General features: G+C 41.1%; 1 protein-coding gene across 1 annotated transcript; it reads left to right on the forward strand.

Moving 5' to 3' along the window:
- The first annotated feature begins 639 nt into the window (after positions 1-639).
- On the forward strand, positions 640-10624 carry taf7 (TAF7 RNA polymerase II, TATA box binding protein (TBP)-associated factor). Its single transcript, XM_037077990.1, has 12 exons — positions 640-840; positions 2173-2249; positions 2337-2415; positions 3144-3277; positions 3439-3559; positions 3699-3757; positions 4252-4324; positions 4979-5092; positions 6902-7096; positions 9088-9200; positions 9767-9826; positions 10216-10624. The coding sequence occupies exons 1-12, from the start codon at positions 822-824 to the stop codon at positions 10258-10260; spliced, it is 1089 nt and encodes a 362-aa protein (XP_036933885.1). The 5' UTR covers positions 640-821; the 3' UTR covers positions 10261-10624.
- Positions 10625-12111: the final 1487 nt, after the last annotated feature.

A 12111-nucleotide genomic window follows, 5' to 3' on the forward strand; every position in this document is an offset into this window, starting at 1 on the left:
GACTACTGAAAATAATTTTGTAAAGAATAAAGAAAATATTGCCCAGGGCGTTTTTGTATTTACGTTTTTCCTTCAATACATAAACCGATGGCACAACTTGTCCTCCCCCCTATAATGCAATTAAACTATTATAAAACGGCGAACTACAATTTTATTATATTACTTAACGTAATTTATTTTATTTTCGTATTATTTATTTATTTTTCTATAGAATAACCCTTTTTCACCGAAGCGCGATTGTCCTGAAGTCTCGCGATGCAGAGGCGGGAATCAATGGTACCTTCATGGTTATCGGAAATTGACCATTTAGGGTCGGTAAATTTCATATGAATTAATTGTTAGTCCTTAATCAATTAAGTTTGCATCCTAAACGCGGGGCAGATAACAGCTTATGAACAAAAGGAAAATATTTATGTAGTTTTGTGTCTGTGGCAAAACAATAACAGATAAACAGATGACAACTTGTTCTATTTTACAACCATTCACCAACAATCAAAATGCAAAACACGCACCTATCATATCAGAGTCTACACTGAAAGATCAGTTGGATTTCTGAAAACGAATCATAGGAGTGTGGGACCCCTACCTTTACCTTGTCGAGGGTGCTGAAATGCTGCAGGCACAATTTCCGAGGAGTACCTGAATGCAGCAAGCATCTACTCAATCGCCAGCATTCGTGTTTTCGTCTCGGTCGTCGCTGTTTGCTTCTTGTAGCTGACAACAGCGTTGTGTCAGCATACTTATCCTTTCCTTCTTATGTGTTGTTTTTTATGATTTAAGCACATTTATGCAGTTGCGCCGTCCGAAGAACGAAAACGAAGATGACGTCTAAAATCAAAGGTACGTTTAAAAGCCCCTTGCCACTAATGTAGCCTAGCCGCTAAGCTAACGATAGCTAGCTGTTTTGTAAACATGTCGCCGCCTCTTCTCAGGCAGTTTGTGTTGGAATGAATGAATCGTGATTAAAAACAACATGACCGAACAAAATTAGCAGTATTTGGTTGTTTCCAGGTGCGATGATCTGTTCAGATTTTAAAGTTTGTAGCTGTTTTAATCAGGATTGTCTTTAGCATCCCACGGAGTTGGCTGGAACCCTGACACATTAACGGTAGCTCAACATTACCGTTATCAATGTGTATCAAAGCAAACGTTGATTTACAAGTCATAAACTTATTACTTTTGAGAGGTAGTGATCGTGTTGGATGATTTACTGATACTGGCTGAGAAGAGGTTTGAGATTGGTGACTTTACTATTTGACACCAGGAATCCAAAGTCAACTTTCAAATGTTACAATACAATAATATTAGCTTAGAAATGAGTTGCTGTAAACCAAGTCGATATAATATGTACTTTCTGTATATCAAGTAGGGTGTTATTTCAGTAGGAGAGAAATAACAAGGTGCAGGTAGAAAGCATCTAAAACAAGTGCAAATGTGAAAGAAGCTTATCTATGGGAATACTTAAGAGACACCTGTTAAAAATATGACTAGCATTCAAAGACATTATAGAGGATTGTGAGTGAATGTACTCCAAATTGCTCTTCAGGGAAGTTACTTTTTCTTAGCAGCAGGTTCATGGTGCGCTTTAACTTAAGTGCAGAGACCCAGTCTGAGGGAAGTGTCTTAAAAGTTAAGAAGTATGAGTTGAAAATACGAGATCATTTGAGCATTCACGCACTGCCACATGTTTGTGACATAAAAACTAGCATTAATACTGAAACCAGTTGGTGTTTATTGATCTGTACAGCAGCTGCACCTGTCAAACATCACTGCGTGTTTCTAGTCTCTTGTTCACATTGTAGTTTTTTGAATGAAAAGCAACCTACAAAACAGTTATTCTACCAGATAAAATCATTTTTAATTATATTGTACTAAATCACAATCCCATTGCCTCGGTTGGCTTTACAATCTGCTCAGTGAACAACATCCTCTGTCCTTAGACCCTCCATTCGGGTTAGATAAAACTTGCCATATTTAAAAAATAAAGTTGGACGAAACCTCAGGAGGAGCCACAGCGGAGGGATCCCTCTCCCAGGATGGACAGACATGCAAGAGATGTCGCATGTATAGAACAGGACAAAACAAACCCCACAATTTCCAAATTTCACTGACAGAATATCTGATCTGAAGTTGTGATACTGTTTTGTTTATGGTCATCTGTTCTGATCCTAGTTGGGAAGGCCGGCTCCAAGAACAAGGAGGATGCTCCTTATGAGTTGGAGAGCCAGTTTATCCTGAGGCTGCCTTCGGTGAGACTGTTACACATGCTGAAACTCATCATTTCTCTAAAAATGTAATGTGACTGTTGAAAATGATTCATCTTTTCTCCCTTCCAGGAGTACGCCTCAACAGTACGAAGGATTGCCCAGTCTAGCAGTATGAACATGAAGGACAGACTCACCATCGAGCTGCACCGTGAGCTTGTTTCTCAGTAGTCTTAGTGCTTTTATTTGTGTCCGACTGACCGCTGTGACATCACCGTTCAAACGCTGATTCAAAACCTCCATGCCAAAAAAAATATGACATTTTGTAAAAGTTAAATTAAACAGAATGCAAATATTTGCGAATCATTTTAAAGATGAGATTAATTAGTCCCACGATAGGGAAATTTGCATTTTTATAGCAGCGAAGGGGGATAACTTTAGTTAAAACAGTAATAATAAATAAGGGGCGGGAAGCAATAATATAATTTTTTTTAAAAAGCAATTTAAGTAAAAAAGCTCTATCATGAATTAAAAAGTATTATAAGTGTAAAAAAGCAATTATTTAAGTAGAAAAGGGGAATATAACTAAATAAAAAGTTCTGCGTAAAAAAAGAATAAGTAATATAGGTTTAAAAAAGCAGTTTTTCACATATAGAGTCCAAATGCTGCAACAAAGCAACCCCAGATTCTTCCCATTTTTGTTGACTATGACTACTAATATTTGATCAGAATTGGTATTTTTAGGAGTTTATTTGCAGTTTTGTTTGACTACAACTGTCAATTTGTCAAGAAATATTATCTGTCTTCACTTCCAAATATACATTTCCGAAAAAACATGTTTTGTACCTGCACTTGTACTCTGCTTAAATTAACAGTATTTATCTTTTCTTACACACATCATTTCATTATAAGCAATCATGTTGTTCCTCTTATTTGTAGCTGATGGTCGCCACGGCATAGTGAGGGTAGACCGCGTCCCTTTGGCCTGCAAACTGGTGGATCTGCCGTGTATGATCGAGTCTCTGAAAACGGTGGACAAGAAGACATTTTATAAAACCGCTGATGTCTGCCAGGTAAAACGCCACAGTGGCATCACATTTAGGATGTCATCTTCATTGCATACATTTCTTGTTGTGCACATTTAGGATGACAATTGTCTAATGTCTTGTCTCTAGTACAACACTAGTCAGCAGACTGCAGAGTGATTCATTCATTGCTTGCCTCCATGAATTAGATGCTGGTATGTACACTAGATGGAGACCTTTATCCTCCTTTAGAGGAGCCAACTGGCACCGACCCTAAGAGCAAGAAGAAGGACAAAGACAAGGACAAGAAATTCATCTGGAACCACGGCAGTAAGGAGACAAATATCTATGCGTAACAGCACTTTGAGCTGCTAGTGCTCAAAACTTAAGCAATTCAGGAAATACAGCGTGCCCTCCACGGCTCATTAAGCCATTTTGACTTCACTAATCCTGTTGTTTTGGTCTCTAGTCACCTGCCCTCTGAAGAACACTCGCAAGAGAAGATTTCGAAAGACTGCAAAAAAGAAGGTTTTGACATTTTCTCATTTCCCCCTCGTCTTCCCACCTCCACTTTCCCATCCGTCTCTTTAGCATCCTGTCTGATGATCCATCGCTTTCCTCGGCTCTGCTCCAACAAGACATTTACATTTCATAAAATAGGAACTGTGGTGAAAGTGAAAACCAAGATTTACATATAAATAAAGCCTTTCCATCTTAGTTTGGCCCAAAGGCAGGCAAAGAAGGCAATTTCACTATGGCTTTGATCAAAGTGAAAGTGAGTGTGCTAGAGCACTACACTTCTACTTTGTCTTCGGAATAAATCTTCTTGAAGACGCAGAGCCGAGCCATATTGATTTGGCCCCTTCTGTTTTTAATCGCTAATGTGCTTCCTGGCATGTGTCCAGCTGCTGCCTTTTGTGTTTGAGTGCGAGTGTGTGAGAGAGAGGGAGAGAGACAAAGACAGAAAGTGAGAGAGATGAGGCTAACGCTACATGTAACCTAACCTCTTTCTTCCTCCACAGTACATTGAATCTCCTGACGTGGAAAAGGAGGTGAAGAGATTGCTGAGCACCGACGCCGAGGCTGTCAGCGTCCGTATCCTTTTTAGACTCCTACAACTGCTACTTATGGTCGTTTTTCAAAGCCTAAAAAGCAATTAACCAGATGTGTAACCAAGCAAAACAACAAGCAACTGCATGTTAATTAGAATCAGATGGGAAGCTAACACTGAGCAGCGACTTTAGCTCTCAAGAAGAATCAAATAGTTAGGGCTCGGTTTTCCTTTTATGACAAACATAACTTCACACCCCTGAAATCCTAATCCAGCTGATCTAACACCCGAGCGGGTGTTGTGACTCCTGCCCGGCTCACCTGACTTGACTCTGTCGAATGTCTTTGTGAGCGAGGTGCACTTTGCAAGGAAGCTATTAGCGCTCTAATGAAACTCTAAACTCGCCTGACAGAATAAGAGCACAGAGGAGCCACTTTGAGTGGCTGCTTGCTGTGTGTTAATTGAGATGGACTGTTCATTATCATTGCTTAGTCGGTCACAGTGAAGCTGGATTCTAATTATAGTTGCAGCGTTTGCATGCAGCAGCCGACATACACACGACACACTAATGAATGTTAAAGTTGAGGGGTATGATCTTTCAAGTCTACTTCAAAGACAAGTTTGTGGAAACTTGAGTTGTGAAAGTCTCTTAGTGTCGGACTTCAGAGGGTATGATGCCCTTAACCCATGATGTTCAGGGTGGGAAATCATAAACGAGGATGAGTCCAAGGAAGCGGATCAGCACGGCTCTCTGGCTAACCTGGACTCCTCGCCTGGCACCTCGGGGCACAAGATGGGTCATGGGTCCTCTGGTAAGAGAAACATATCTTTCATCAGTAAATCAGGGCTGCCAGCATGCTTCATTTGAATGCTTGCAGCCCTACTCTGTTACAGCAAAAGGAGTGTGAACTGTATTGTTACCTCGACCACATGATAAACACAGAACAATAAAACTCGATTGACTTTGTAGATACAGATATTGCTATTTGAAAGCTTGAAAACGTAAAGCTGCCGTATAGTTTTTTTGTCGTTTTACTTCATCTCCGTTTTGCAGTTGAGCAATCCCCTCCCTTCTCTCTACATAACTACACTTGCATGGCTCCTTTTTCCCCCGAGGCAGCTCTCCTTGCCTCTTTCAATTCTTCAAGCGTTTCTCATCACTTGGCCTGTTTGCTAGTATAAGCCATCACCAGGACCAGCACTGGAGTTGGTAGCTTACCCAGCGCTCTTGCCGTGTGTTCCCCCGAGTGGACAGGACTGCCTCTTTTAGAGAGTTCTCTGTCCTGATTGGATAACGTGGACAGGGATACTAGAACATTTATTTTGCTCTTTAACTGCTTTAGTAAAGGAGAGATATGGGATGCTGACCAAACACTATGTAACAGTTATAACTGTTGGACTATAGAGCTATTTAACGCTCATTTTAGTAAGAAAATAACAGTTACAGCAGCTATTCTAATGATAGATTAATATATAGATACTCAGGATTTTACATAATGACAAGACATTCTCTAAGTAGGACATTTTACCTTAGAAAAATATACTTGTTAGTCCTCTAAAGTGAACCAAGAATGTCCAAGACGTACTTTTTGCATTTCTGTAATTGATTGCATCATTAAATGTGAAATTCTGGGCAGATACTGATGGATTAAAGACAGTTTTAAAGTCATTCAGCCCTTCATTACACCATCTTTGAAAGAGCTCAAATTAGATTCTACAAATTCATATGATTTATGTACAAATAACCTTTTTAATATCATCTTCTCACGAGCCAGTAGCTCATGAATATGCCAGTGCAAAACTGATGTGACACCTGAGATAAACATCAGCCACTGCCATCATGAATGGAGTCATATTTGCAGACAGTCAACACAGTAAATATCAGCGGATACTGATGTCAAGATGAATAGTATTTCTTGTTACATATAGGCCGACTCATGTTGATACTGACATACCTGCAGTCAGCAGGTCAAACTGTTAATGTGCAGCTGCTTTGAAAAGGCACTGATGGCTCTTGAGATTGACCCGACTGCTGTACTGGGCTGTATTTTATACTCTCCTCTCTCACCAGCAGAGGTTTCTCTCCTAATTTTCAAACCTGCACACCACTCTTGTCACTGTCGATAGCCTCTGCCCCAGTGGTTTGAAATGGAAATAGAGCGCACCCAAGCATTAGCTACTCTTTGGCCCTTAGATAATATTTGCCTCTAGACTCACCAGAAGACCCTCCAAGCACTTAGGTGCACAAAGTGCAAGTGTGCCGACACTTAAAGGTGCTGAGGTGGGTGGTGTGTGTGTGCGTGAGTGGCATGACTAATAATACACTGAGATGGTGCAGTGTGGTAACAAAGTGATTTCAAGAACAAAAGGGGAAGAAAGAACCACTTATCTGCTGCGTGTTGGATCACACAGTTTGTGTTTGCTATCACAATATCAGGAGTCCACATTTATCATACCTGGTTTATTTCACACACAGGACCATAACCTTAACATACTCAAGTGTTTTCCACCAGCCTGTACTCTCTCTGACCTAGATGGAGCCAAAGCATGTGTTTGCATCTCGCTCCTTTCCATCTTTGTGTCCATGTTAATAACACTAATGTGCGTTTCCGCATGGCCAGCCCAGCGCGACGAGCTGAGGGAGATCTTCAATGACATTAGCAGCTCCAGTGAGGACGAGGAAGACGAAGGCGACCGGCACGAGGACGAGGACCTGAATATCATGGACACAGAGGATGATCTGGTCCGACAGCTCCAAGACAAACTCAACGAGTCCGACTCTGCTCAGCATGAAAGTGATAGAAACAACCAGATAGGTAAGAAGATGTCAAGGTTTCTACACAGAGCTGTAAAACTGTAAGACATTTACATGAAAATTTACAGAATGATAAATATTGGTGATTGTATGAAAAGCTTATTGAAGTATGAAATGTATTTTTTATTTTATATCGTCTTATGCTGCCCCCCACATTTTTTTTTCTCTTCCTGTTAGAAAGCAATTGGAGTCATTCTTCCACTTTAGGGCTAGCATGGTTTGCTAGCTAATGACATTGTCAAAAGTAAATGAAATCTGGCAACATTCCGCAACATTCATTAGCGTTGTGGTAATTGGATGAGTTTTACAGAAGCATATCCATCAGCCATCAGGGACTGAGAGGACTGCATGTGAAAATGTCCTGAAAATGCATATAAGGACATTTTTAACTACTTTATAGACTCCTGCTGTAGATGATGTTGAGGAGTTGCACTTCTTTCATCAGGAAAACATCAACATCTGCTTTTATATCATGATTGTTTGATGGCACAAACGAAACGGGGAGCCTTCTGTAAAAACATCATTAGGTCAAAAACTCCCCAAATGTGAAGATTTGCTGCTAAAACAAGACATTTCAGAATGTCACCTTTTCCCACTAGTTTCTAACATTTTATAGACCCAGTAATGACTGAATGGGAAACTAGTTGTTAAAAAATATAATTGATATTTGTATTCTGATGACACAGTGTGATTTGAATACATCACTTAACAAATTGTTTCCAGTTCAGGAGGAGGAAAAAGAAAGTGTCGGAATGAAATACACACAGAAGCTCTTTGATATATGATGTATAGATGTATGTCCATATGGTTTGTACATCTGTTCTTAAACTGAGCATGTGTGTTTGTATGAGCTATTCGGGAAAGTGTGTACATCTACATGGATAAAGTAAGTCTAGTGTTAGAATTATGCAATCCTCCGTGCTGTGCTTGCAACTTGCGTCACCGCCTCGGTGTGAATGCTGATTCTTTCAGCCGACTCACCCGGCATACCCCCCGTCTTTTCATTTTTCGGTCGTATCCGGTTCACTGCCGAGACCATGGCATGCTGATTTCAAAACCAACTTGTCGACCTGACACAGTCGGACATAAATTTAAATCAAACCCCCTCAGACACTTACAAAGCAGAGGTCAAAAATAACCTCAGCTAGGTGTCTGGACTTCTAATCAGAGCTGAGTTTTTTAGGTCAGACGTCACACACACACGCACACACTACCTCAAATGAGTAGCCCTACTTACACTTAAACACGCGTGCTGTGTCCTCGCCCATGGAGATGCACCACGCTGACAGCTCTCGGCTAACCAGCCTGACAGGTGTTGTGGCTCAGCGTTTGGCTCAGACAGCTGTCCGGTCTGACAGCTCAATGCCTCCTTATCTACATACACCGAGCTGTCAGTCAGCAGCACTTCTGGTCAGCTCCATTGTAGCAGCGGCAGAGCTCCTGCAGATGTGTTGGAGTCTGGCAGTGCTGTAGAGTTGTAATAAATTGGTCTGCAGGGACTCCTCCTTGCTTGATAGTGCATATTAGATGGGCTGTATCAGACTATTGAGAGTCACTTGGAGGGGAGTAGGAGGTGGATACAATTAGTTTGGAAGATAGTTGATGGTGATGGAGCCACAGGTTGTTGCAAGACACTATCACTTTGGCTGGGTTTAATGAGAACCCTCTGTGGAGCCCAGAGCAGTCTGATTTAGTTGCATCTTTTAGTGCTTCGGCCTGCTGGCTCACGTCCTTCTAAATGGATTTGTTGTTCCCATTAACTGCAATTTGTCAAACCGAAATGGAGGCATCCTTGTGTTTCAGCAAGCCAAGGTGCACGTCCTGCCCTCGTGGCTTTGTCGAGTCACATCATCATCTCTCCACAGGTTTTTTTTTCTTTTCTTTTTTTTTTTTTTGTTCGCTCTTAACTGCGCAACAAAGCAGAGGCGTAAATGATGTTTGTGTTCCTTTTATGGCGGTCGTAACATCTGAACCTTCTGCTGTTCCCCGCAGTTATGGAATATCAGGTGCAGATCAACAACGTCAAGGCCAAGCTCCAGGAAACTCGCGCCAGAAAGAAACAGCAGGAGGAGCTCATCATGAAAGTGGAAAACCAGGCCCTCAAAGTAAACACTTAACACGCACCCACTCTCACACACACACACACACACTCTTTCACACAGAAAGTAGGTCTGCATGTACAGAAACGTAAACAAGAATATGCAGATGAGCTCTGAGGCAGAAGTCTTCAAGCAGCATAAGTTCTCCCAGCAGTGATGATGAAGACAGCAGATTACACGCAGTATTACATTTCTCCCATCAGCCCTTTTGCTATAAACACATTGCTATGCAGGAAAAAAATGGCCTGAAAACTCATTGTACTTCTGAGCACTCTTTAGTGGAGACTACAACGAGCAAAACACGAGCAGACTCGGCCCTTTTTATGTTGCCATTTAGAGCTCTCATTGCCCGGTGTTTTGGGAGCGTCAGAACCCCATCTCCAGTCGTTATTATCACAGTCGCAGGGAAAAGGTCAGCTGTCTCTGACTGGCATTCCAAGTGGCCTTTCTGTCAGGGAGGAGATAGTGACATGAGCAGCGCGCAGGCAGACACACATTTAAAGCCATCGCAGTTTAATGAGGCTCAGCGTGTCGACTCAAACAAATCTTGTTTGTCTCCTCTCCTCTCACAGAACCGCTTCCAAGCTTTGTTGGACGAGATTATTCAGCAGGAGGAGCGAGAGATGGAGCAGGTAAGAACCTTTTGCGTAAAAAGCCGTGGATCGGTGCTTGCCGGGAGATTCCTACAGCTTTCAGCACTTTGCACGAATTTATCTTGTAAAAATGTCAAGTACCATGTTAGCTGGTGGCGTTGTACTTTTGAGATCGAATATTTTTTTTAAGCCTTTTAGTAAAGTTCAAACTCAGTCATGTGAAATGCAACTTGTCGGCAGCTAACAGCGGACCCCTCTTTGCAACTATGGCATTGAGGCCACCTACTGTCTTGGGTAGTTGTTTGTATTGACAAATAAAGGCGGCAAATTAATGTGATAAGACATGTTAATCATCATCCACTTACCCTCCAATTACACCCCGGGGCGTTCGGGGCATCAATCACGCCTTCTATTTTCTGCTTCAACAGCTGGCCTCCCTGCAGGAGCAGCTGGACTCTCTGATAGAGAAGTGACCACCAGGGGGCAGCCTCATGTCATCTTCAGCCACATAAACACAGGAGCCGAGGAGGAGGAAGAGGAGGAGGAGGAGGAGAAGAGCCTTCATCCAGGGAGGGGGGAGTCTTTATTAGCTGACTTGCTGTGTCATTCCTTTCGGTTTATCATATTCATATATTACACATGCAGCATACTGATGTCGGTATTAAATGGCAATGTTTTTTACTCGGTTGACAATTTTTTTTTTCCTTCACTGTGTGATTAAAGTATTTGGTTGGCTTCAGCAGTGAAAAAAGCTAAGTTTGCTAAATGTACACAGCCAAGGTCACCATCTTTGTATTTAATTACCTGAGTGAAGAATAAAATACAGTGAAACAAAAATGGAAAATGTCAGTTTTATTGTGTTTTTGGAAATATTTATATAGGTGGGCTGTCAGTCATTAACATCCTTTTTTGTTTGGGTGGATGAACCTTCCTCAAGTTGTAAAAGAAACAATGAAACAGAAGTTAGAGAGTCTTTACCTTCTGAAATAAGAGACTGGAGGCTGCAGATAACCTTTGCCCTACACACACACACGCTAAGCTAAGCTAAGCTAAAATCCAAAACAAGCTACTCATATCGGCTAACAGTGAGCAAGTTAAGCCCAAAATCACATTTAATTGATTAAATTATGAAACTGCTCCTGAGTTCAACATGAGTCATCAGTTTGACAGAAAGAGAATAGAGAGGAATTTTGATTTTAAAAAATATTTTTAGTAACAAGAGATGATGAATATTTAAAACAGACTTGCATCTTTGTTGCTGCTCACTGGTGTGTTTAGCGGAGCCTCCACTGAGCTCACTTGATTTAAACTGCCAGGTTAATTTGCAGCGTTAACAACTCATCAGAATCTCATCAAATGGATTTTCCTCTTACTTAAGTTTGTCGCCTACTCAAGTCCTTCCTATTCAAATAAGAGCTGAGATAAGTAGTCAAGTAATTGAAGTCTGGATTAACAGAACACAAATCTGAACCAGTTTGATTAAAATCATTTTTCAGGGATAAATGTGAAAAATTTGCTGTTTCTAGTGTTTCAAATATGAGAATTTGCTGCTTTTCATGTCGAACCAAGCAATTTCATGACATACGTTGGGCTTCAGGATGTGACGGCAGTTGTTCTGAGATTTGGTTTGACCAAGATTTAGTGATGGAATGTCACTAAATACTTTTAGTATTTCCATTTTCTGCTTCTTCCTCTCCACTACATTAATCTGCAGTTAGACAAAATACACAAAAACCCCTAAAACACTGATTCTGAAAATCTGAAAAATGCTGCATAATGATCAGATAATCCGCCAGACTGATAATCAGTTAACCCAAAGTATACAGTGTACATGTAAATATACTGTACATATAATTTAATGTCACCTGTACTTTTGATACAAGTACATAATGGCCAGGAAATTACTTTTGATACTTCAGCTCATTTAATATCAGATTAAAAGGAGACATATGCTAATTTTTAGTGTGGGTCACTACCAGATAAAATTTAAGTGCTTTAATGCTCAGAAATCACATCAGTTCTCTCAGACTGTCCAGTGCTGCGGGTTTGTATTCACGCTCTGTTTGACCTCCTGTCTCTTTAAGACCTCCCCCTCCTAAATACCCAGCCTGCTCTGATTGGTCAGCTCACACACACCTGAGCCAGTACAGCTCGCTGTGTCTCCGGCCAGCTCTGTCACGTTTTTAGCTTCTGGTTAGCTTCACTTCTACCATGAATATCAGCGTAAATTATGCAAATGTGTGACATGGTGACACAGTGTGATGTCAGGAAGTCACAGGATTAAAGGCGAGACTACTGACGAGGCGTTTCAGGAGCAGCGTTTT

Source organism: Acanthopagrus latus, chromosome 18 (assembly GCF_904848185.1).
Source record: "Acanthopagrus latus isolate v.2019 chromosome 18, fAcaLat1.1, whole genome shotgun sequence".
Lineage (NCBI taxonomy): Eukaryota > Metazoa > Chordata > Actinopteri > Spariformes > Sparidae > Acanthopagrus > Acanthopagrus latus.